This window comes from Chiloscyllium plagiosum, chromosome 6, assembly GCF_004010195.1.
Source record: "Chiloscyllium plagiosum isolate BGI_BamShark_2017 chromosome 6, ASM401019v2, whole genome shotgun sequence".
NCBI lineage: Eukaryota > Metazoa > Chordata > Chondrichthyes > Orectolobiformes > Hemiscylliidae > Chiloscyllium > Chiloscyllium plagiosum.
This window is the reverse complement of record NC_057715.1, coordinates 56,818,157-56,843,721: the sequence shown is the minus strand read 5'-3', so window position 1 is coordinate 56,843,721 and position 25,565 is coordinate 56,818,157. Positions and strand designations below refer to the sequence as shown.

General features: G+C 40.7%; 1 protein-coding gene across 3 annotated transcripts in view; it reads left to right on the top strand.

Moving 5' to 3' along the window:
- ccdc83 (coiled-coil domain containing 83) overlaps nt 1-25,565 on the top strand; it is a 73,887-nt gene that overhangs the window by 16,125 nt on the left and 32,197 nt on the right. For 2 of the 3 annotated variants that reach the window (XM_043691603.1, XM_043691604.1), the window contains exons 4-7: nt 2,443-2,611; nt 13,925-14,092; nt 20,569-20,660; nt 24,925-24,993. In XM_043691603.1, the coding sequence (XP_043547538.1) occupies nt 2,443-2,611; nt 13,925-14,092; nt 20,569-20,660; nt 24,925-24,993 (498 nt within the window). The remainder of the gene's footprint in view (nt 1-2,442; nt 2,612-13,924; nt 14,093-20,568; nt 20,661-24,924; nt 24,994-25,565) is intronic. The other variant, XM_043691605.1, reaches the window with a different exon arrangement.

The window sequence follows — 25,565 nt, the reverse complement described above, 5'->3', positions numbered from 1 at the left end:
GCAAACGAATATTTTTTCGTCGACCTCGATTATCGAGGTCGTCAATATGATTTTCCAAGGTCCGGACTCGCTGCTCGAGAGTCCGGACCTGATCCACGGCCGATTGAGCGGTATTTTCGGAGGTCGCGGCCTTTAACTCCGCCCCTCCGACTCAGCGTTCAATTTCTTGAATCTCTTAGCGCGGCCGAGAGCGAGTCCCAACAATTTCTGGATTCTGCAATAAAGGCATCGATCTTCGAATCCAGCTTGGAAATCATTTCTGCAAGGCTTGTCACTGTAGGCAAGTCCCCCGGGGCGGCTGTGGACGCCTCTGCTGCCGCTGGAGAAGGTGGGGGAGGGGTTCCTGCTTGCTGAGAGCTGTGGGCTCCCTTCCCTTTAGTCATTTTTACTTAGGATTAAATTGTTTAAATGTAATATTACACAACTAATTAAATTACACAACTATTATAAATGATTTGGTGAGCGTGGTAGGGGGTGGGTGACCTACTGTACCCAAGTCTTGGGAGGAGCACTATAGACTCAGTCTTGCTGGGTCACCGCCATCTTGGATCCCCCAGACAAGTAATGTTAAGCAAATTAAACTCTACCTAATCTTTACAATCAGCTGATATAAACTGTTTGAGTAATGTAACTCTTGGCTACTGCATAATTTGTATTATTGACAATTTGCTGCCTGTTACCTTACTGAAGCTTTTCCATGTGGCATTGTTTTTGTGCTATTTTATTTGTTCATGGGATGTTATGACCTTAATAATTAAGGCCAGCATTTATTGTCCGGAGGGTAGTCAATGATCACCCTCACTACTACGGTCTAGAATCAGATGTCAGCCAGACGATGTAAAAATGGCAGATTTTAGGAAAGGACATTGAATTTGATAAGTCTTAAAAACAATTGATGATGGTTACATGGCCACCATTAAGCCAACTTTTTACTCAATCAAATTCTATCATCTGCCAAGGTGGATTCAAAACCATGTCTTCTGAACATTAACCTGGGATTCTGGATTACTAGTTCAGTGATGTTACTACTAAGCCACCGCTTTCTCTGTGAGATTGTGGTATAGTAGTAGTGCTGAAACTTTATTGCTGCAACAGCACAGCAGGTCAGTTCCCTAGATGCTGCCTGACCTGCTGTGCTGTTCCAGCAATAAAGTTTCAGCTTTGATCTCCAGCGTCTGCAGACCTCACTTTCTCCTATAGTAGTAGTGCCCCTATCTCTGGGCTAAAATGTCCAGGTTCAACCCACATGCCATGAATATGCCATGTTATGGTATGTCCAAGCAGGTTGTTTAAAATGAATGAGAATCCTAGGGAAATTCAAGAGGTCTGGGTGTGTCTGTGGAGAGAGAAATGGAGATAGCATTTCAAGTCTGGTCAGACTCTTCATTAGAACCCCTCTTCAATTATATAAGACTTTCAAACTTTGCACTAATAAGTGCAGAACTATGATACCAGTCTTTCTAAAATTTGAAGTGTGCATTTCTTATTCTGTTGACATAATTATATTAGACAGTTACATGTATTTTATAATTACAAATAAACTCGACAAGAAAAACTTCACAGGCCCAATTATTATGAAACACAGGATAAGTTTATTTGCTCAAAATAGTAAATAAATTCACAATTTCAATATGAAAAGTAATAAGTAATAAAATAGAATTCTATCTGAAATTCCAAGGGAAGAGGTTCCTTCAGGGGCTGCTATCTTCATAACTCATGTGGATTTCGCTGATGACATAATTAAAGAAACGTGCTTGAAATAATACTGTGTACAAATTTCTCCTCCAATATCAATTGCATGTTTATCACCCTATTGCTGTACCTGAGAAACACTTCTGTTCTCTTCCCTGCTTATGGGTTTCACTAACTCGTTATTTATGAAAAGTAGCCCATGAAATTTTCCTATATTTTTTGAAACGTCAGATTGTGTGCCTTCGTAATACAAAGATGAAGAATCCAGACCCAAAACGTCGACTCCCCTGCTCCTCTGATGCTGCTTGACTTGGCTGTGCTTTTCTTAGCTCCACAATTCAGTTGTCGTTGGAGGTCAATCATCTCAGCTCTAGATGTCAACTTTGACTTTTGTGATCAAGTCCTGGAATGGGACTTGAACTCACAATCTTTTGATCAGAGTTGAGAGTACTATCAATTAAGCCACAACTGACAGAATCAGCACTAAAATATCAAATTACAGTTTCATCTTCATGAGATGCAGATTATAACATCTTTGAAACAAATTAACATTTTTTAGTTGGGTCTGGGGTTGATGAGGGAGAAACCAGGTAGAGTTCTATATCATTTTACAATAATGTCTTAACATGTGTTGATGCAATCTACATTATTAACTTATGGTTGGGCTCAAACTAAGATTTGACAAATATATCTTGAAGATCATGGCCAATGCTCTTTTAATAATATTAAATTTATCTGCATTTTTGTAAGAATGAACAGTTGAAGAAGGAGCAGAAGGAACACATCAGAATTCTAGTCAGAAAAGCAAAGGAGCTGGAGAAAGAGCTAGAACGCAAAGAGAAAATCAACAATGAACAAGTAGCACAAGCTTTAAAAGAAAAATTGGAAATAATTAAACAAAACAAACAGCAAACACAAGGTATTTTCATTTATATTAACAGAATTTCTGTTCTCAAGACTTTAATATTCAAATGGAGTGAGGGGGGCAATTATAGACAGTAGGGTGGGACCTTGTAGTGAATCAGAGAGGAGCTCTGGAAAGGCAGGTTCATATGGTCACAGTAACTCTGATCTTTACATGTGTAGGACAATGAAGTGCACAGGAACTTCCAAAGCTATAGGATTTGGAGGTAAAGTGGACACATTCATAAACATGGCACAATGGAAATGTTGTTGGGAGGTCAGCTGAAAAGTCATGGGTGCCACACAGTAAGCAACACAAAGGAAACATGAAGGAAGGGGCAGAAATTTGTACATCACAGTCAGAATCTGCAGTTTACTCACATTGAAATTAATTTGGAAACTTGCTTTGTTAGATTGAAGTAAACTGCAATAGCTATTCAAATGGATATGACCATATGCACATTTGGTTAAAAAATTATTTTTTTTCTTTGGTTGAATAATATTTTTAGAAGTTGAGGGTTTGTTAGTAATTTAAATGATCATGCCTCCACTGATTCACTAATGCCACCCATCTGGCTTCAATTTGCATTGCATTGGCAGGTCATTGTGCAAAAATACATTTCAAAAATTATGACTTGATGCAATCATGATAATTACATTGTGCATAGCAATTGCCTCCTTGTCATTTCATCTAAGCATGAGAACAACACACTTAAAAGCAGCATATGAACTTTTCATTTCATGTAAATACTGAATTCTTAGGTTTGTAGGACAATGCATTGCAGCTGCCACGTTCACACAGAATTCTAAGGATGCAGGGATGTGGTCTGTGATGTGGAAGGGAGCCTTTTCTTTCCGGGGAAATCATCATTAGATTACATTAGATTACATAACAGTGTGGAAACAGGCCCTTGGGTCCAACAAGTCCACACCGACCCGCTGAAGCGCAACCCACCCATACCCCTACATTTACCCCTTACCTAACACTACGGGCAATTTAGCATGGCCAATTCACCTGACCTGCACATCTTTGGACTGTGGGAGGAAACCGGAGCACCCGGAGGAAACCCACGCAGACACGGGGAGAACATGCAAACTCCACACAGTCAGTCGCCTGAGGCGGGAATTGAACCCGGGTCTCAGGCGCTGTGAGGCAGCAGTGCTAACCACTGTGCCACCGTGCTGCCCATGTTCACATTCTGGCAAAATTCTGCTACCAATGCATGAAAACTTTAATTGTATTAGACCCTCACGACAATGACCTCCTTGGGATACCTCCATTGTGATGGATGAACAAATAAACTTGTATTACCTTTGTGGCATTTGCTACAAATTATCTGCTTATAGATCTCACATGAAGATCACTGTGGCTGGAGGACTTGTGGTCTTGATGCAACTACATGGACAATGTGGAAGATATAAGAAACCCATGCAAAGACTACAACCTCCTGCAGCTGCCACACCACTTATAACGGACTAGCAACAGATACATATTCGTGAAGGAAGCAGTGGAAAATCAGGAGATCCTGCATTTGCAGGCCACGCTTTCAATATCTTAATTGTCAGAAAGGATTATTAAAGACATTCTGGCACAGCATCGCTTAACTGTTTAATCTGCAAGAACTGGATTTGAAGTCAGAAACCCCATGTTGTAATCCCAAACTAGTGTTTATTAAGGTTGGAATTGTCTACAATTTTTATGTGAGTAGCTCATTTTAGGAAGCAAGTTGGGTTCTGTGTGTTGTCCCCCAGCCCTCAATTCATAAATGCATTTGATTTGTTTCTGATGTCATTTTCTCCAGAGCGCAGCTCATCATATTCTTCCGATGTGATGAGAAGAATTAAATAGTCCAGGCAGTGGGATTTTAGATCATTGTTGTCTTCCAACAGGTGCAGGGCTCTATCAGCTGCACCAACGGTTGCTTAAAGAGTGCCTTTTCACCAACCTGCAGGGTTCATCAACAAAAAAGGCTACAATGTTGCTTACACTTCCACCAGAGCAAAGGTGAATAGTTGAACATGTCTTAACAGCTCTGATGGAAATTTGCAGTGTATCCTGAAGAAAATGTTCTGCACCAGTGTCACATATTGCACCCTTCACAGCTAAAACCGACAAAGGAGGGGGACACAGTGGGAGGTGAGATGTGTTGAATGCAGACAAAATTTTCTGAGGATGAAGATGATGATTAGAATACTGATCAGGAGGGCCATCCAAGATAGTGTGACAAAGCAATGCATCATTGAGCTAAAGAAGCCAGGGATATCATAAACGAAACCCACACCTAGGATGAATGAACCAGGTTTGGACTTCACTTAATTATTTAATGTTCTGATTGTGATATGGGAGGCACCACCTGCTTAGTGAAAAAAATATGGGGACCTTGTTAGCTTTGCAGTCTTTGACTTTTGGGGTAGCTGAATAAATGTCTGGTTATGCATTTGACTGTAAAGTTGATATTTTTGGATGCTTGCCCTTTCATGCAAGAGTGCAATTTCACATATATTTTAAAAAGTGAAAAGTTTCTTACTATATTTTACCTATGCCACCTATGTGTCCTCAAAAAGTTTCCTTCTTCCTCTCTCTCTCCCACTATGTCAAAATGCAATCCTGACTTCTGCAGTTGAGATAGAGAGAAGCTGCTGTGTGGTTGGCCATACTGTCTTGGAAGGCTTGAGCACACACTCACTGGTGCCTTTGGGCCTGCTGAAGTCCTCCTGCCCAAGTGCAGGTTCACCATTCCTCCTTGACCCCCACCTCCCCCTCACTCTCCGTTCCACTTGAAACTAATACAAGCTTTGGGATCACAGGCAAAGCAGAACTGAAAGGGTTAGGAAACCTGGGAGTGCCCTGAGAAGATGCTTCTTGAGGGTTGAGGGGTTTAGTGGGGAGTCTGTTTGTTGCTCCTCCCCATTTTGGCTGGCACCTGATACTACCTTGTTTCCCTAAGAGGAAGGAGCCTTTTCAGTGAGGTCAAGGTACTGCAACACCACCGCTTTGCCATTGATGCTGAGCACCTGTGGCTAGTGCAGTGGAGTGCAGGTCTATGCACATATGTGTCAGACACCAAGTATGCTGGACCTGGTTCTCCAAAGTGGTTGCCAACTTGTGTTCATCAAAATGCCAAAGCCGCATGGTACTGATAATGTTGATGAATTATTTTGTCCTTTGATCCATTGTACCACATTGTTTTGGCAACTATGCCAATTGTTCCTTTACCTGTCTGTGCAATTTGGTGAAGTTATTACTAGCCAAGAACTGGGACTTGCCTTCAGCTTTGGGCTGAGCAGATGCCTGAGCTCGAGCAATTTTCCAAATGTAAGGTGTTTTTTTCCCTCAACTAGCTGAGGAGATATGACTGTTCACCAGATTGGACTGCCAACCGAGACGGAGTACCAACCAATGTGAAAGCTTCTGAGCTGGAGGGAGGTGGCAGATGTAGACAGCACAGTGGATTCTCCTCTGAGATGGAGCTGAGAATCTCTGGCCTGGTCTTTTTGTAGAGGTTTGCAGTGCCACTAGTTCCAGCATGGGACAGGATTTGTTGTCTCAGAAGGATAAAATCTTGTGCCAATTAAAAATGATTTAGCACTGATGGAATGGGAGCACCATAGCACAACACAATGGAGCTTATTGGGTTGGTTCACCATCAAGGTCCCTCATCCCCACATGAGCAGTTATACTTGTCAGCTAAAACAGAATATTCTACTTGTAAGGAGTGAGGAACCTGTTTCCACTCTCACAGCTTCCTTATCTTGGATGTTGCAGCCTAGTATGGGCCACCACTTCCTGCACAGCCCACCAGGCTGGTTTTGATTCTATCCTCCTGCAACTGTCTGTGTGGAGTGCGCATTCTCCCCTTGTTTCTGTGTGCTTCCTCCAGATGCTGTGGTTTCCTCCCACAGACCAAAGATGTGCAAGTTAGGTGGATTGGCTGTAGTAAATTGCTGAAAATGTGTTGCTGGAAAAGCGCAGCAGGTCAGGCAGCATCCAAGGAGCAGGAGAATCGACGTTTCGGGCATGAGCCCTTCTTCAGGAATCTGCAGTCCTCACTTTCTCCCTGTAGTAAATTGCCCCAGTGTCCAGGAATGTGCAGGTTAGGTGGAATAGCCATGGGAAATGTAGGGTTACAGGGACAGGGTAGGGGTGTGGGTCTGGATGGGATGCTCTTTGGAGGGTCAGTGCAGACTTGATGGGCCTGATAGCCTGCTTCCACCCTATAGGGATTCTATTATTCTATGATAAAATGGAGAGATTAAGTGTGATAGAAGTGTATGACAGAGATATTAATGGTGATGCAAGAGCAGAAGAGATAATGAAGTATATTAATGGTGATGCAAGAGCAGAAGAGATAATGAAGTTTCCCTACTGAGTGTATTGGAAACACTGAGGGGCAGGAGGGTTAGTAGTGTGGAGCATAAGGTAGGTCAGACCCTTTAGGGTGGACATAATGCATGCAGTGGTGAGAGCTGTAGCTCATGGTCCTTGGTGAGATGTTTCTGAACTTGCAGAGTTAGAGTGAGTGGTATCCTTGTGAGGTAGCAGAGAGAAGGTGATGGCACTTTTTCTTGTGGAGTGCAAAAGATTATTGACCTTTTTTGCACTGCTGTGCATCCCAATTTACCAGAGACATAGCACTGACATGGGCTGCAATTTGTGTCTGTGCTGGCTGTGTCTGGTGACATGGCCTCCTTGTCAATTGGCTGGAAAAAGGATCGTTCTCCTTTTCACCTCCCCATTCCATAAGATTTTCAGATCACTGTCCATGAAGCAATGAGTGAGTTTCCATTTCCTCTGGGCCCTGTCCTAATTCTAGAGACTGAACAGAGTGAGGGTCATTCCTGGTTCATAGCATTTAGAACGGTGTACAGCTGAGTTTTCAACATGGCTCTGGGGGGTACAAGTCACAAGGACCTGTCAGTGGCAAGAACATTCACCTCTCTGGTTATGCGATTCCCTGAGATGTGCTTTCAGTCCCTTGGATGCCAGATTAACAAAGTGATGAGCATTGTGTGAGAAGTGTTGCTATGAGAAATCTCATGTGACAAAATCTTAAAGTGAAAATGTGAAAAATATTTCTCGATGAGGTTCAACTATTCACTGCCATTTAGTATTCCGTTACCTTCCAAACTATAAACAAACTTCCAAACTTTGTTCTTTTAAGATAGCTGATGAATAATTCATTGTTGTTTACAGCACAGAAAGATGCCTTTTGGCCTATATTCCTGAAGGATATGCTAATACAAATGGATATCTGAATACTACTAAAATGTTTTGAGAGTTTCTACTCAATCATCTTTCCATCACTCTCTAAGTGAAAAATGTCTCAACTTCCCTCTTAGCCTTCTACCTCTTGCCTTAAATACATGCACCCTGGTTACTAACACCACTACATATAGAAAAATGCTTTCCTATCTAGTTTATCGATGCCCCTCAATCTTAGTGTCATAAAATCATATAGCATGCAAACAGGCCCTTCAGCCCACCATGTCTATGTCGATGAACAAACACCAGACTACACTAATCCCATTTACTTGCACTTAATCCATAGCCGATTATTCCCTGGCATTTTAAGTACTCATCGAGATGCTTCTTAAATGTTGCAAGAGCACTTGCCTCCATCGTCCCTCAGGCAGCATGGATCACTCTCAGGAGAAAATAAAATTCCTCAGATCTCCTCTAAATCATTTGCTCATGAGCATAAACCTATGCCCTCTGGTAATAGACAGTCTTAGAGTCATAGAGATGTACAGCATGGAAACAGACCCTTCTGTCCAACTCATCCATGCCAACCAGATATCCTAAACTAATTTACTTCTATTTACCAGCACTAGACCCATATCCCTCTAATCCCTTCCTATTCATATACCCATTCAGATATCTTTTAAATGAGTCCAGAACTAGAGGGCGTAAGTTTAGGGTGAGAGGGGAAAGATATAAAAGAGACCTAAGGGGCAACTTTTTCACGCAGAGGGTGGTACGTATATGGAATGAGCTGCCAGAGGATGTGGTGGAGGCTAGTACAATTGCAACATTTAAGAGGCATTTGGATGGGTATATGAATGGGAAGGGTTTGGATGGATATGGGCCGGGTGCTGGCAGGTGGGACTAGATTGGGTTGGGATATCTGGTCGGCATGGACGGGTTGGACCGAAGGATCTGTTTCCATGCTATACATCTCTATGACTCTAAATGTTGTAATTATACTAGCCTCCACCACTTCCTCTCGCAATTCATTTCCGTACATGCACCACCCTCTGCGTGAAAAGGTTGCCCCTTATGTCCCATTTAAGTTTTTCCACTCTCATCCTAAACCTATGCCCTCACGTTTTGGACTCCCCCCAGCCCACAGAAAATGCCTTGTCTATTTATCCTACCCATGCCTCTCATGATTTTATAAATCTCTATAAGGTTAACCCTCAGCCTCTGATGCTCCAGGGAAAACAGTCCCTGCTTATTCAGCCTCTCCCTATAGCTCAAACCCTCCAACCCTGGCAACATCCTTGTAAATCTTTTCTGAATCCTTTCAAGTTTTACAACATCCTTCCTTTAGGAGGAAGACCAGAATTGCACACAATATTCCAAAAATTGCCAACCAATGTCCTGTACAGCCACAGCGTGACCTCCCAACTCCTATACTCAACGCGCTGACCAATACAGGAAAGCATACCAAATGCCTTCGTCACTATCCTATCTACCTGTGACACCACTTTCAAGAAACTATGAACCTGCACTCCAAGGTCTCTTTGTTCAGCATCACTTCCCAAAACTTTACCATTAATGCAGCATCTCATATTTATCTAAAAATAAACTCCATCTGCCACTCCTCAGCTCATTGGCCCATCTGATCTAGACCCCCTTGTATTCTAAGGTAACCTTCTTTGCTGTCCACTACACCTCCAATTTTAGTGTCATCTACAAACTTACAATACCCCCTGTGTGCACATTCAAATCATTTATATAAATGATATAAAGCAGTGGATTTAGCACAGATTCTTGTGGCACAACACTGGTCATAGGTCTTCAGTGTGAAAGGCAACCTTCCACCACCACCCTCTGTTTTCTACCTTCGATTCAGTTCTGCATCTAAATGGCTAGTTCTCCCTGTATTCAACGTAATCTAACCTTGCTCAGCAGTCTTATCATGAGGAACCTTGTTGAACACCTTACTGAAGTCCATATAGATCACATCCACCACTCTGCCCTCATCAATCCTCTATGTTACTTCTTCAAAAAACTCAATCAAGTTAGTGAGACATGATTTCCTATACACAAAGCCATGCTGACTATTCCTAATCAGTCCTTGTTTTTCCAAATACATGTAAATCTTGTCCCTCAAGATTCCCTCCAATGACTTGCCCACCACTGATGTCAGGTTTACCGGTACATTGTTTCCTGGCTTTTCCTTACCACCTTTCTTAAATAGTGGCACCACATTACTGTCAAGGAGAAGAAATTCCCATGATCTACTCTGTCTATGCCTCTTATAATTTTGTATACCTCAACCAGATCTCCCTTCAGCCTACTCTGCTCCAAGGGAAACAAATTTAGACTATCTAGTCTCTCCTGAGACTTCCATCCCAAGCAACATCCTGGTGAAGTTTCTGTGCATCCTCTCCAATACAATCACATCCTTCCAATAGGGTGGCAACCAGAACTGCACACAGTATTCTATCTGTAGCCTAACCAATGTTTTTTAAAGTTGTAACAAGATTTTGCTCCTATAATTTGCACCATTGCTAATGAAGATAAGCATCCTGTATGCCTTCATCACAAACCTGTCTACCTATGCTGACATCTTCAGGAATCTATGGACTTGTCCATCAATGTCCCTTTGTTTCTCAATACTTCATTGTGTATATCCTTTCCTTATTATACTTTCCAAATGCATTACCTTGCACTTATCAGAATTAAATTCCATCTGCCATTATTCTGCCCAAATTACCAGCCAATCAATATCACAATGTAGTCTGAAAGCATCCTCCTATCAACAACACCAATTTTTTTTATCATCTGCACACTTATGAATTGAGCCTTCTACATTCACATCCAAGTCGTCTAACAAATAACAAGGGTTCTAGCACCAGTCCCTGTGATACATTGCTGGTCACAGGCTTCCAATTCCAAAACAACCCTGCATCATCACCCTTAGCCTCGTATTTGTAAACAAATTTTGGATCCAATTTGCCAACTTGCCTTGGATTCCATGACCACTTACCTTTTGGACCAGTGTTCCATGCAGGACCTTGTCAAAGGCCTACCTGAAGTCCATGTAAACCACATCAACTGTTCTGTCCTCATCAATATATTTAGTCACTGTTTCAAACAATTGAATTAGTCAGATAAGATCTCCCTCTAACAAATCTATGCTACTCTCTCTGATCAATCCTACCTTTCAAAGTATCGATTAATCCTGTCCTTTGAATTTTTTCCAATTATTTGTCTACCACTGACTTCAGACCAACTGGTGTGTAATTATCTGGCCCATCCCTGCTGCCCTTCTTGAACAAAGGAACCACATTTGTTTCCTCCAGTCATCTGACACTTCAGCTGTGGCTGGCAAAATATTAAATATATCACCACGGCCCCATCAATCTCCCCCCATGCCTCCCAAAGCAGCCTGAGTTCATCTCATCAGGCCCTAAGGATTATATACCTGTATGCCCGCTAAAACATCTACCACTTAATCCTTAATAGTCTTAATGTGTTCTAGAAACTCACCATCCTAACTGAAATCCCTGGCTACAATGTCTTTCTCTTCTGTGAATACAGATGCAAAGTATTCATTTAAGACCTCTCCCATGTCCACTGGCTTCACGCACAGATTGTCCCTTTGATTTGTAATCAGTCCCACCCTGTCCTTTGTAATCTTATCAATTTTAATATACCAATAAAAAGCTTTAATTTCATCTGTCAAAGATAATTTCCTTTTTAAGCAACCTCCCACACTCTCTATACTTTTGAATGCCATCTCCCTGTATTAAATGCACTGATCTGACATATGCATCCTCTTTTTACTTTATCAAACTCTTGATATCCCCTGACATTCAGGATTCCCTGGACTTGCTGTCCTTGCCCTCCACTCTGAAAGGACCTCTCCCCCCCCATTCCCATTCTCACTATCCTACATTTAAAAGGCTCCCACTTTCCATATGTCGCCTTAACTAGAAGTATCTGCTCTTGATCTATGTTTGCCATTTCCTGTATTGGCCTTCATCTAATTTAGACACTCCAATTCCTGGATTACCCTTATCCCTTTGAAACTTAGAGTTATGGTCACTATTCCCAAAATGCTCACCTACTGAAACTTCAACCACTTGATTAGTTTCATTCCCTAGGCTTAGATGTAGAACTGCCCCATTTCTAGTGGACTGACATAAAAATATTCCTGGATGCACTTTAAAAGTTCCACCCATCCAATCTTTTCACACTTAAGGTGATCCCAGTTAATGTTAGCAAAGTCCCTTACAATTATAACATTGTATTTCTCTTACCTTCCTCTGATTTGCCTACATATTTTCTCCTCTTTCTTCCTCTGATTCTTAGGAGGCCAATACTATAAACTCAGTGAAGTAATCACCCCTTTTTTTATCTCTATGCTGTACTCAAATGGCCTAATTTGAAGACCCTTCCAGGGTTTTATCCTCATTACTGTATTCATGGTTTCCTTTATCAATAATGCAATGCTCCCACCTCTCTGACTTCCCACCCAATCATGTCTAAAACTTCTACATCACTTCGATGTGATGGTCAAGAAAGCATAACGCCTCTACTTCCTCAGAAAATGAAGGAAGTTCAGCATGTTCACAAAGACTCTTCCCAATTTTTATAGATGTGCCATTGAAAACAACCTATCTGGATGTATCACATCGTGGTATGGCAACTGTCCTTCACAAGATCGCAAGGAACTACAGAGAGTCGTGAGCAGAGCCCAGGCTATCACACCAACCAGCTTTCCATCTATTGACTCCAACTGTACTTCCTGCTGCCTTGGGAAAACAACCAACATAATCAGAGACTCTTCTCACCCTGATTATACTCTCTTCCACTTTCTTCCATCAGGCAGAAGATTTATAATTTTGACTACAAGTACGAACAGATACAAGAACAGCTTTTTCCTCCGTTGTTGTCATACTTTTAAATGGACTTCTCAAATGTTAATTCTGATCTCTGTCCCTGCAGCTTTAACATTATATTTTGCACATTGTCTGCTAGTCTGATGCACTTTGTATGGTACAAGCTGCCTGTAGAGCACACAAAACACAACTTTTCACTGTATCTCGGTACATATGACAACAATAAATGAAACCAAATCAAATCAAATACCCTGCAATGTTGAGCTGTCAGTCCTGTCCTTCTTTGAACCATGTCTCGGCAATTGCAACATTACCATATTCCCACGTGCTGATCAATGCTCTTATCCGCTTTACCAGTCAAGTTCCATGCATTGAAGTAGATACAATTTAGTTTTCTAGACCTCCTATATATTTACCCTGCCCATTTGTTCTCCACCTACTACACTGTCCTAGTGTTCCTTCTATATCTGATTAGACCTTGCAACTACTCTGTGCCCCAATTCCCTGCAAATTCAGTTTAAACTCTGAACCTTCACTGCCCAAAGGAAATCAACCCAGCCTAATCAACTTTTTCTCATAGCTCAAATTCTCCAGCCCATAAAGGATGTATTTGCCCTTTGGAGAGGCAATGGCCTTGTGATATTATCACTGAACTATTAATCCAGAGACCCAGATAATGTTCTAGAGACCCTGGTGTGATCCTTGCCATGACAAATGATAGTATTTGAATTAAATAAAAATTTGGCATTAAGAGTCATAAATCCATTGTCAAATGTCAGAAAAACCCATATGCTTCACTAATGCCCTTTGAGAAGGAACCTGTCATCATTACCTGGTCAGGCCTACATGTGACTCCAGACTCTCAGACTCATGTGGTTCACTCTTAACTGTCCTCTGGGCAACTGGGGATGTACAATAAATGCTGGCCAAGCCAGTGACACCCTCATCCCATGAAGGAATTAGGAACCAAAAGAGGGGCTGAATTAATACATTAATCCTTCACAAGCAACAATGTTGTTGGAAGCATTTGTTTTGTTTGCAAATAAGAAATTTTCAAATGTAAATTACACTTATTTATTCAACGTTTCTTCTCTCCAAATTCTTGAATGAACTATTCCTGATTTCTTTGAGTACCTGTTTTATTAACATTTATCTTATTTCTTCTTGATTGTGATTGTCTGACAAACTGGAAAAGCTGTGTACCGAGCTGAGAATTCATACAAATACTGAATGTATTTTTTTTTGTTTGAGTCAGAGTTGCTGAATTCTTTAAAAGTTGTGGAGCAGAAAATTCTGAAGGAGGAAGAAGTGAAAGCATACTGGCTGGAGTACAAGAATGTTGGAAGCATTGAACATCGCAGAATTATTACGGTTCGAGAAAATGAACTTGTGGAGCTGGTGAAAAATTTTCGTGAAATCGAAGGTATAGAGTCATATGTTTAACATTTCAGAACAGAAATTAAGACAGGTGCTAGATGACTTCCTAAATGTCCAAAATAATTGTCAGCATCCTCTAGTCATAATTAATTTAAGCAGTAATTATTTATATATGCAATTAAGAGGCCCAAGGCCTAGGTTTCCCACTAGTACTGACTGTACTTAGAAAGTATCTATGACAGTGATCATCTGCAGAAGAATAAGTTACTTTCAAGGAAAGCATAATCTTGATTACTGCTGAGCCTAGCTGTCCCACCATTGGGATTATTAATCTTAACTTTTATTGCATATCGATCTTCTTACCCTGATCATCCTACTCCAGGCTCTGGCTCTGTCCTAAAATGTCTCACTTGTTGACCCCAAGTTGTATAGTTATTCAGGAACTAGATTTTGAATCATTTTTGAAAGGAAAAGCATATGAACAGACAAATTAGGAACACAAGTAGTCCACTCAGTCATGGAGTCTGCTCCATCATATGTTAATAAGCTGATTGTTGCTTAACCCTGAAAGCCTACTCAAACAATCTATTTTCTTGTCAGGTAAAATCTTCCTTCATCCCTAAGTGTCTGAGAATCAAGAGACAGCCATTCAACCAATTAGGCAAATTCATTTAGATTGTAGAATTCCTACAGTGTGGAAGCAAGCCATTTGGCCCATTGATTCTATAACAACCATCCAAAGAGCATCCCACTCAGACCCACCTCCCTACCCTGTCTCTGCAACATTGCATTTCCCATGGCTAATCCACCTAACGTTCACCTTCCTGGACTCAATGGGCAATTTAGCATGGCCAATCCACCTATTCTGCAACTCTTTGGACTGTGGGAAGAAACCAGAGCACTCGGAGGAAACTCCTGCAGATGCGGGGAGTCATGCCTGATGTTGTGAGACAGCAGTGCTAATTACTAAGCCACTGTGCCACTCAAAGCTGATCATCGACCTCAATGCCATTTTCTCGTCACTATCTGCATATCTCTTGATGTCAGTTTGATCTACTGATTTCTGTCATATTCAATGATTGACAGTCAACAACTCTATGGGATAGAGCTTCCAAATATTCACCATTCTCTAAATGAAGAAGTTCTTCCTCATCTCAGGTTTGAATGGCTTTATCCTGAGATGATGCCCCCAGCTTTTAGACTCACCAACCAGGGGAAGCAACCTAAGATACATCAATCCTGTTATGCTCTGTAAGAAGTTTGTAAGTTTCAATTAGATCAACCCTCATTTTATAAAACTCTAGGGAATTAAAAATCCTGTCCTTTAAAAATCTCCTTATCAGAAAATCCTGCCATCCTAGGGAATAATCTGATAACTCTCCAATACACTCCTTGCATGGCACGTACTTCCAGGAGAAAGCGAGGACTGCAGATGCTGGAGATCAGAGCTGAAAATGTGTTGCTGGAAAAGCACAGCAGGTCAGGCAGCATCCAAGGAGCAGGAGAATCGATGTTTCGGGCATGAGCCCTTCTTTAGGAGATGCGGTGGAGAGCATCGTCGACCACATCGGAGGGGAAATTGCGGTCCTTGAAGAAGGAGGTCATTTGGGCTGTTCGGTAGTGGAATTGGTCCTCCTGGGACCTCTCAGTCCCAACCCCCGGATTCAGCACCGCCCTCTTGACCTGCAATCTTCTTCCCGACTTCTCCGCCCCTACCCCCACTCCAGCCTATCACCCGCACCCTCACCTCCTTCCACCTATCGTATTCCCAGCGCCCCTTCCCCAATCCCCTCCCCCCTACCTTTTATCTCAGCCCGCCTGGCACACCAGCCTCATTCCTGAAGATGGGCTTATGCCTGAAACATCGATTCTCCTGCTCCTCGGAAGCTGCCTGGCCTGCTGTGTTTTTCCAGCATCACATTTTTCAACTGCAATTAGACATTGACAAGATGCAGAACTGGGCTGATAAGTGGCAGATGAAGTTCAACATGGAAAAGTGTGAAGTTATTCATTTTGGAAGGTCATATTTGAATGCAGAATACAGGGTTAAAGGCAAGATTCTTCCTCCAATCCCTGTCAAAAAGAAACCAAGACAAAACACACCTCTTAAAGCCACAGTATCATCACACAATGGATCAAATTCCAATTGACTATAAGAGACTGGAGGTAAAGACTGCTGTGTTTACACCACTGCTTTTTTTCTTCAAATGAATCATCTAAGCCCATAACTATAGTAAGGAATACAGGGGCTACTCAAAGTCTTTTGCTGGAGAAGGAAACAGTTCTTCCTCCAAAGGATCCAATGAAAGCCAATGTAAATGGGATAGTTGGAGATTATATTGCGTTTCCATTGTACAATGTCCATTTAGAGTGTGACTTATTGTCCAGGCTAGTAGTAGTGACTGTACGGAAGAAATTACCATGGACTGAATTGATTTACTCCTGAGGAATAACTTAGTGGAACTGAAAGACACAGCTTTCTCCGATAATTATGGAAAATCGAGTTGAGGCTAAAGAGATGGAACAATTAAAACATCAGGTTCCAGATAATTTTTCATTGTAGTGACCAGCACAACAGCTAAACAAAGTTAATCACCAAAGGTCACATTAATATGTCAAACAAGTATTAGAGTAGCCCAAACTCTATTTAAGAATGAGGATAATTCAAAATAAATGTTTGGCTTCCTGAGGAGCATTGAGATACAGAGCAAATCCGTAACTCCTGGAAAGTGGCAACACAAGTGGAGAACGTGATAAAGCAGGCGTAGAGCATGCTTGCCTTAATCAGTCAGAGCATTGACTATAAAAGTTGGTAAGTCATGTTATAGCTGTATGTAACTTTAGTTGGTATTCCCAGCGCCCCTCCCCCAAACTCCCCTCCACCCACCTTTTATCTCAGCCCACTTGGCACACCAGCCTCATTCCTGAAGAAGGGCTTATGCCCGAAACGTCAATTCTCCTGCTCCTCGGATGCTGCCTGGCCTGCTGCACTTTTCCAGCAACACACTTTTCAACTCTGGGCTCCAGCATCTGCAGTCCTCTCTTTCTCCCAAGTATATACAATACTTCAGGTAGCTCTATATAATTGCAGAAAGACAATTTTACTCCTGTACTCAAATCCTTTTGCAACAAAGACCAATATTATGGCAAGTCCCAAGGATTTGGTGGCTTACATCCTCGGGTCATAAAGGAAGTAGTGGCAGAGATAGTGGATCCATTGGTTATAATATTCCAAACTTCCTTAGATGCAGGAGAGGTTCCAGTAGATTAGAAAAATGCTTCAAAAAGGAAGGCAGAAAGTAGGAATCTACAGACCATGTGTCATTGGGAAATTATTGGAATCCAATATTGAAATAATAACAAAACATTTAGAAAGTCAAAATACAATCTAAAAGTCAGCGTGGTTTTATGAAGGGTGAATCGTGTTTGCCAAATTTGCTAAAAGTTCTTTAAAGATGTAACAAGCAATGTGGATAATGAGAATCCTGTAGATGTTGTATATTTGGATTTCCAGGGTGAGCTTGCCAGTTGGATATAAAATTGGCTTAACGTCAGGAAATAGAAAGTCATGATAGAGGGTTGTTTTTCAGACTGGAGACCTGTGAGCAGCAGTGTTTCATGGGGTTTGGTGCTGGGTCCACTTTTGTTTGTCATTTATATAAATGATTTAGATGAAAACATAGAAAGCATGGTTAGTAAGTTTGCAGATGACACCAAGATTGTGGTATAGTGGACAGTGAAGAAGGTTCTAAGATTACAAAGCGATCTTGATTAATGGGCCGGAGAGTGGCAAATGGAGTTTAATTTGGTAAATTGAAGGTTTGCATTTTGGTAAAACAAACAAAGACAAAACTGATACAATTAAAAGTAGGGCCTTGGGCAGTGTTTTAGAACAGAGGGCCTTGGGGGTTTAGGTACATCATTCTTTGAAGTTTACATCACACCTGGATAGGGGAGTTAAGAAAGCATTTAGCATGCTTCCTTTCATTGCTCAGACGTTTGAGTATAGGTGTTAGGACATTATGTTGAGATTGTACAGGATGTTGGTGAGATCTCTTCTGGAGTACTGTGTCCAGTTCTGGTTTCCCAGTTGTATGGAGGATATTATTAAGCTGGAGAGGGTTCAGAAGAGATTTACCAGGATGTTGTTAAGAACTGAAGGTTTGAGTTATAAGGAAAAGATGGATAGGCTGGGACTTTTCTCACCAGAGTGTAGAGGTTGAGAGGGGACCTTAGGGTGGGGAATTTCAAGACTAAGACGCATAATTTTAAGGTGAGTAGAGAATTTTTTTTTTAAAAAAATGGGTGTAATTTTGTTTTCAAAGAGAGTGATTTGTGTGCAGAATGAACGTCTAGAGGAAGTGGTGGATGCGAGTAGTTACAATGTTTAAAAGACCAATTGGATATGTCATGAATAAGGAATGTTTGGAGAGATATGGGCCAGGAGCAGACAGGTGGGACTAGTTTAGTTTGGGATTATGGTTGGCATGGTCTGGTTGGACTGAAGGGTCTGTTTCTGTGCTGTGTGACACTATGACTCTATTTATTAAGGTTACTGCACAGAAGGTTGATACACAATGTTAGTGCAAAGTGGAATAAGTACATTAGCAAGAAATAGTTTTGGACTGGATGATGGTAGAATTAACCACCTAGCCGACCAAGGCCAATCCACTAGGAATTGAATCATTGCCTTGATTGGGCATATAAGTATCCCCTGACTGATTGTAGTCCCATTTGATCTCACTAAGGTGCACCTCTAATTACAGAAATGGCCATTTGGTTAAAGTAAATGCAGTGTGTTTGACCTATATGCTCCTAGCACATTCTGTATGTATAACATTGATGAAGCATGGTGCTGTACAGCATAATACCTACCCCACATTGACAGTGCATTGTCTGCCATTCCCTTTGCACTGAAAAACAATGCAAGTAAGACGTTGGCAGAATCTAATTGGGCACAAAAAAGGGATTGTCCTGTGAGCAAATGTTAAACATGTTGGGACTCTACTTTTTGGTATTCAAAAGAATGAGAAGTGAACTCATTGAAATGCAGGATTCTTGAAGAACTTGACAGGATAAATACTGAAAGGACGTTTCCCCTCATGGACTAGAAGGTACAAGCTCAAAAATTAAAGAGTGCCAAATTACAACTAAGATGAGGAGGAATTTCTTTTTTCAGAGGGTTGTAAGTCTTTGAGCACACAAAGAGTTGTGGGGGCAGAGTCCTTGTGTATATTTAAGGTTGAGACAGATGTATTTGTGATCAGTCGAGAAACTAAAAGTTACAGGGAAAGGACAGGAAAGTGGATGTGAGGAATGTTGGATCAGGAGTGATCCTATTGAATTGTGGAGCAAATTTGAGGGGCCTAATAACCTTCTCCTGTTCCTATTTCCTTGGTCGTCTTATGGTGTAAGATTAATTTAGGTAGGTGAATGAGATGTGTGTAGAAGTCTATGTGGGCAAATGACCATATCCATGACCTTCCAGAGAATTGAAAATCATGAATGTCCATGAAAATCTGAAGGCCTGGAGTGGTAGGTTAGTTGCTCCAAAATAATCATGATGAGGTGATAAGACCAATTTTCTGGTACTGACGTGCTTGAACAAACAGTGGAAGAGGACACTGTCCAAAGTGCATTCAGGGACATTGTTCTGAAGACAAAATTGTCTGAAAGTCTGCTGAAGCAAGTGGCAAGCTACTGCTGCCAAGCAATTGCCCAGTCTTACATGTCGGGATTTGACCTTTTAGTTTTTCAAGACAGGAGAGGAAAAGTGGGAGCTGTATACAAATAAAGAATGGTTAGCTAATAATGAGATGGAAGTGTATGGAAATAAGGTAGCCACCACTCAGTAACAAGATTCAGAACTTATTGTTTAAACCCTAAAACTAAAACCAAAAATTTATTGTCATTGAAAATTTGTTTTTCAATTTTTGCCATTTTATTCCTCAACTTTTTCACCCTTATTCACACTGCTCGTGAATGAAACATATCTGAAAGATCTGATTTTAAGTACAGTCGGTTCTGCTATAACCCATATTTCTTCAATGCAAATTGGCTTTAACATGATTGAAAGATTTAGACCGTTATTTGTAGAAAGCAAACTTTTCTTAATTGTATTGGGTATAATGTAATTCCATCCCCATTAGTTTAAATGGCATGGCTATTGTGCGGTTTTCTTATAACACAATGTGGCACGACAACGGAACTATCACATCATATCAGAACCGACTATAATGTACAGTTTCAAAAGTGAGACTGTTACTGTGTCATCTAGTCTAGTAGGCCACTTATCACATGTAAGCATGGCAAAAGACTGGAGTTCACAGCTGGAGTGCTAATTCCATCTCCAATTACGTTGCTCCAGATGAGGAAAATCATTTGATAATTCAGTATATGCAAGGCACTGTAAATGGGATCTTCCTGAGCCATATGGAGTAGCACTATACTCATTTACCAAAGGTTATTGGGCAGCTGTGTTGTATTTTCTTCCATTTTTAAACTTTTCTGTGTTTTTAAAAGACCACTTTCATCGAGCCTTAGCTCGAGCAAAGGAAGAAATTGACAGAATAATGAAGGAACAAATGAATGAGAAAAAGGCAATGGCTGCAGAGGTAACCAAAATGATCAGTTTATATTTTGTTCTTGTTGCACAGCTATGTATTGCAGTGCTTGTGCTGCATAAGTTTAATTCCTTAAATATAATACTAAAGCTCACAAATTTCCTCGAAATGAAAGATGGTGAAACCGAACAGAACATACTGTGCCCAGGAGTTTGCTGTGTTGGCATTATTGACAATCATTGTTGTTTGCCTCAATACTTCCTCACTCATCAAACACCAAAATATTCTGGGAAATTAAATCATTGTTACATGATGGTAGTGGCAGTCCAAAGATTTCCAAATAAGTGTTATAGTTCAAATGTGTACACTATTCTATTTTTAATCACTATTTATATATTTGTAATAGTTAACTTCAAATACTTTCGCAATTATAGTCAATAACATTATTAGTTATTTTTGTTTTATGACATTCATTTAACAATGTTCTGAATATAAAAGTAAATATTGAATTCACATTAAAATAAATTAAATTAATTAAAAATAATTTCAGTTAGCACTCAATCATATTTTGTAAACCTGACCTAAGCATAGTCACAAATCACTTGGGGGGGGGGTGCACTGGAAATCAAGCCCCACTATTCCAAAGTCATCATAAATCTTAAAAGATGTAATTAAATTATATACCTGACTGACAATAGCTAGCTGCTGGAAAGTTCTATTGTTTTCTCTACTCACAGAAGGGAGAGGAGAGATGTTTTCTCCTTCATAGACAGGATGTTTCTGCTGTTTGGTCCAAATTCAGAGCTGTAGTCACATACCCATGAAACAGTCAAGAAGCGGTTACCATGCTGAGTATTCCCGAATACATGCTCCTGATTGAATAAACAAATCAAAGTCTGTCACTGGACTAAACAGCCTAAGACACACACCTATAACGCCATGATAGACTACCAGCTTGTTTAAATAATACTTTATAAAGAATATGTCACTATATCATAGCAGTCTAGATATGCCACCGATACCTAAATCTGTGGTGAACCAATTCACAAACTTAGTTGCCCATGCAATTGAGTTCTGTTTCAGTGACATTATCTATGCCCAAATATGTGGCATTGCCACGGGATCCCCTCCAGGCCTTACTACCATACCATGAGTAGGACATCTTCAATGGAATGACTTCTAAACTCTTATCCTTTGCATATTTCCAATGTGTAGGTGACATATTTGCAATATTTGAATTCACAGCTGCAAAGAATTTCTTTACACAGCTCAATAAACTCCATATTGCGTTCAAATTGTCCCATTTCAATGGTCAATCAAATAAGCTCCTTTTCCTCAATATATTAATTGTACAGTCTGCCAATGTCAACTATTATCTATCAGAAGCTTGCATGTACTGGTCGATGCGTGTGTTGGGATTTCTGTAGTTGCACACACTACTATTGGCAACCTCCTGGACAGTGCCATAGCCATTGCTCATTGAGTAAGCTTGACACTGAGCTAGGGCAAATCAAAAATATCCTGCATGATAACAGAAATCCTGATGAAATTACAAAAATTCATGAAAGGGTCTACGTTCACCATGTGCCCAGCCTCTCTCAGATTGAAGTTTGTCAAAAATTTGAACAGCAGGTATAGCTTGCAGTCTTGCACTAATAATATGCCATAAGCCCATGAGTGGTTTTCCCCACTAACAGTATGCTGTGGTCAAGCCAAATTGACATTTTGCCAGCCACACAAAATAATAATTTGATATATGAATTTCAGTGCAGGTGTGATGCTAGGTATGTAAGCCAAGCATCTGAAGTCTGCTTTTTACATTCTACTCCTGATGAATGCAAGACAAAAACCTTTGAGCAATGATTATGGACTGCTTAAGTATCTGAAGACTTTTGCATGCTGCTGAACATTGTGCAATCATCAGCAAGCACCTCACTTCTGACCTTATGAGGCAGCTGAAGATGATTGAACCTAAAACCACTCTGAGGAACTTTTTATGATTAGGTGAAGTGGGTAATTAATTCCCTTTTATAACTCCATCATGGTCAGTTGCAACAAACATATTTTTTTAAAACATGCAGCTACCACACAGCAGTTAAACTTAATCAACCAAATCCAGATCAAAAATAAAGGAGAATCCGTTCCAAGGCTTTGAGTGAAAGTGGATTTTTACCATCTATTAAACACATGGAAAATAAAAAGATGCAATATTTAACACACAAAGATAATAAGCTTTAAAAATTTAGGATGCTGATTATCTATACAGACAATTGTATTTTAAAGTTTTTTAAGTTCCTTCAGTTGTAAAAATGAAACCTTGACAAACAATTGTATTGCTGTTGCTTTTTTTTTCTTCAAATAACTTTTACTTTTTGGTGAAAGACTTTTTTTAAGGTTGCTTTTTTTTCCCCACCAAACACTGATCTATTAGCTTGAAGATGGAGATTCTTCCAATTCTTGCTTCTAAGTCTATTTTTCCTAGTCATTTGTTGCCCAGAAGTAGCCATTTGAATACAGAACTGGCTCGAAGGTAGAAGACAGAGGGTGGTGATGGAAGGTGATGGAGGACTGTGACCAGTGGTGTGCCACAAGGATCGGTGCTGGGTCCACTGCTTTTTGTCATGTATATAAATCATTTGGATGTGAACATAGGAGGTATAGTTAGTAAGTTTGCAGATGACACCAAAATTGGAGGTGCAGTGAACAGCGAAGAAGGTTACCTTCGAGTACAACGGTGTCTTGATCAGATGGCCAATGGGCTGAGGAGTGGCAGATGGAGTTTAATTAAGATAAATGTGAGGTGCTACATTTTGGAAAAGCAAATCAAAGCAGAACTTATACACTTAATGGGAAGGTCCTGAGGAGTGTTACTGAACAAAAAGATCTTGGAGTGCAGGTTCATAGTTCCTTGGAAGTAGAGTTGCAGGTGGATAGCATAGTGAAGAAGGCATTTGGTATGCTTTCCTTTATTGGTCAGAGCATTGAGTATAGGAGTTGGGAGGTCATGTTGTGACTTTACAGGACATTGGTTAGGCCACTTTTGGAACAATGCGTGCAATTCTGGTCTCCTTCCTATCGGAAGGATGTTATGAAACTTGAAAGGGTTCAGAAAAGATTTACAAGGATGTTGCCAGGGTTGGAGGATTTGAGCTATGGGGAGAGGCTGAATAGGCTGGGGCTGTTTTCCCTGGAGCATTGGAGGCTGAGGTATGACCTTATGGATATTTATAAAATCATAAGGGGTATGGATAGGATAAATAGACAAAGTCTTTTCCCTGGGGTGGGACGGTCCAAAACCTGAGGGCATAGGTTTAGGGTGAGGGGGGAAAGATACAAAAGAGACCTAAGGGGCAACCTTTTCACACAGAGGGTGGTGCATGTTTGGAATGAGCTGTCAGAGGAAGTGGTGGAGGCTGGTACAATTACAGCACTTAAAAGGCATCTGGATGGATATATGAATAGGAATGATTTGGAGGGATATGGGCCAAATTCTGGTAAATGGTACGAAATTAGGTTATGAAATCTGGATGGCATGGACAAGTTAGACCAAAGGGTCTGTTTCCGTACTGTATATTTCTATGACTCTGACTCTAAGTAGCTGTTGATAAAGGTCCATTTGTATATTCCTGAGTATGCTCATTGTTTTCCAAGCCGAATACTCTACAGGCAAATAGAAATGTGTGGATCAACTAGGAGACACAGAATTGGGTTTCAGCACCCTTTTATAACAATGTTAACTTTGGCTCAAACTGATCCTTTCTACTAATGGTTCCATGAGCTGCCTCAACTTGTTAAGTATGAACATGGCAACTATTTTAGGTCAGTATTTGTCCTTTTAAAAAGATTGCTTTTTGTCCATGAAATTCTCAGATATTAAAATGTTGAATACTGATAGTCCATTTTAACTACAATTGTAGCAAATAAAATCAGCATAAATCAGAATTCAGTGGAACTACTACATTGGAATAATGGCCTACATGGTTTTCTGGAAATTCCAATCCATGATGCTATCAAATTATTTATGTTTACAATATACTTTTTCACTGTACAGTCAGTAATCAATTATGTGATTCAATCCTGGAGTTCAGTATTCTTGTTAGTTTAATGATCTTCCACATTGTGTTACTGAAATATCTGGGACTATCATTTTATGATTATCTTGTTTTGATTGCTGCTGTTTCTGCTGATACTTTTTTCTTCTATTGCTACTCGCCCTCCTACTGGTCTAAACTGGTTACTATGATTCAAATTATGTTATGAATATATAGCAATCTGTCAATGTGATTCTTTGAAAACTACTTGCTCTTCTGTCCAGAATGCTGTAAGTTATATGGGTAAATACACTCGACAACAAGTAAAGGAAAATGCATGGCTAAAGAAAGAGGTAAGCAAATATTATACAATTTATTTTAACTTCATCTTACATTCTTTAATTAATATGTATAAGTATTAAACACAACAGACTCTTTTCACATAAGAGGTAAAAACAATGACTGCAGATGCTGGAAACCAGATTCTGGATTAGTGGTACTGGAAGAGCACAGCAGTTCAGGCAGCATCCAAGGAGCTTTGAAATCGACGTTTCGGGCAAAAGCCCTTCATCAGGAATAAAGGCAGTGAGCCTGAAGCATGGAGAGATAAGCTAGAGGAGGGTGGGGGTGGGCAGAAAGTATCTGGGAGTTGCAGTGGGAGAGGGACTCCCTGAGATTCTTGTAGAGAGAGGAGGAAAACTTCTTCAAGGCAGGCATCCTTGCAAGAGGATTCGCAGTAGGGAGATAGGCAGGTAGGACAAGTCCGGACAAGTCATGGGGACACTGCTGAGCTGGAAGTTTGGAACTAGGGTGAGGTGGGGGAAGGGGAAATGAGGAAACTGTTGAAGTCCACATTGATGCCCTGGGGTTGAAGTGTTCCGAGGCGGAAGATGAGACGTTCTCCCTCCAGGCGTCTGGTGGTGAG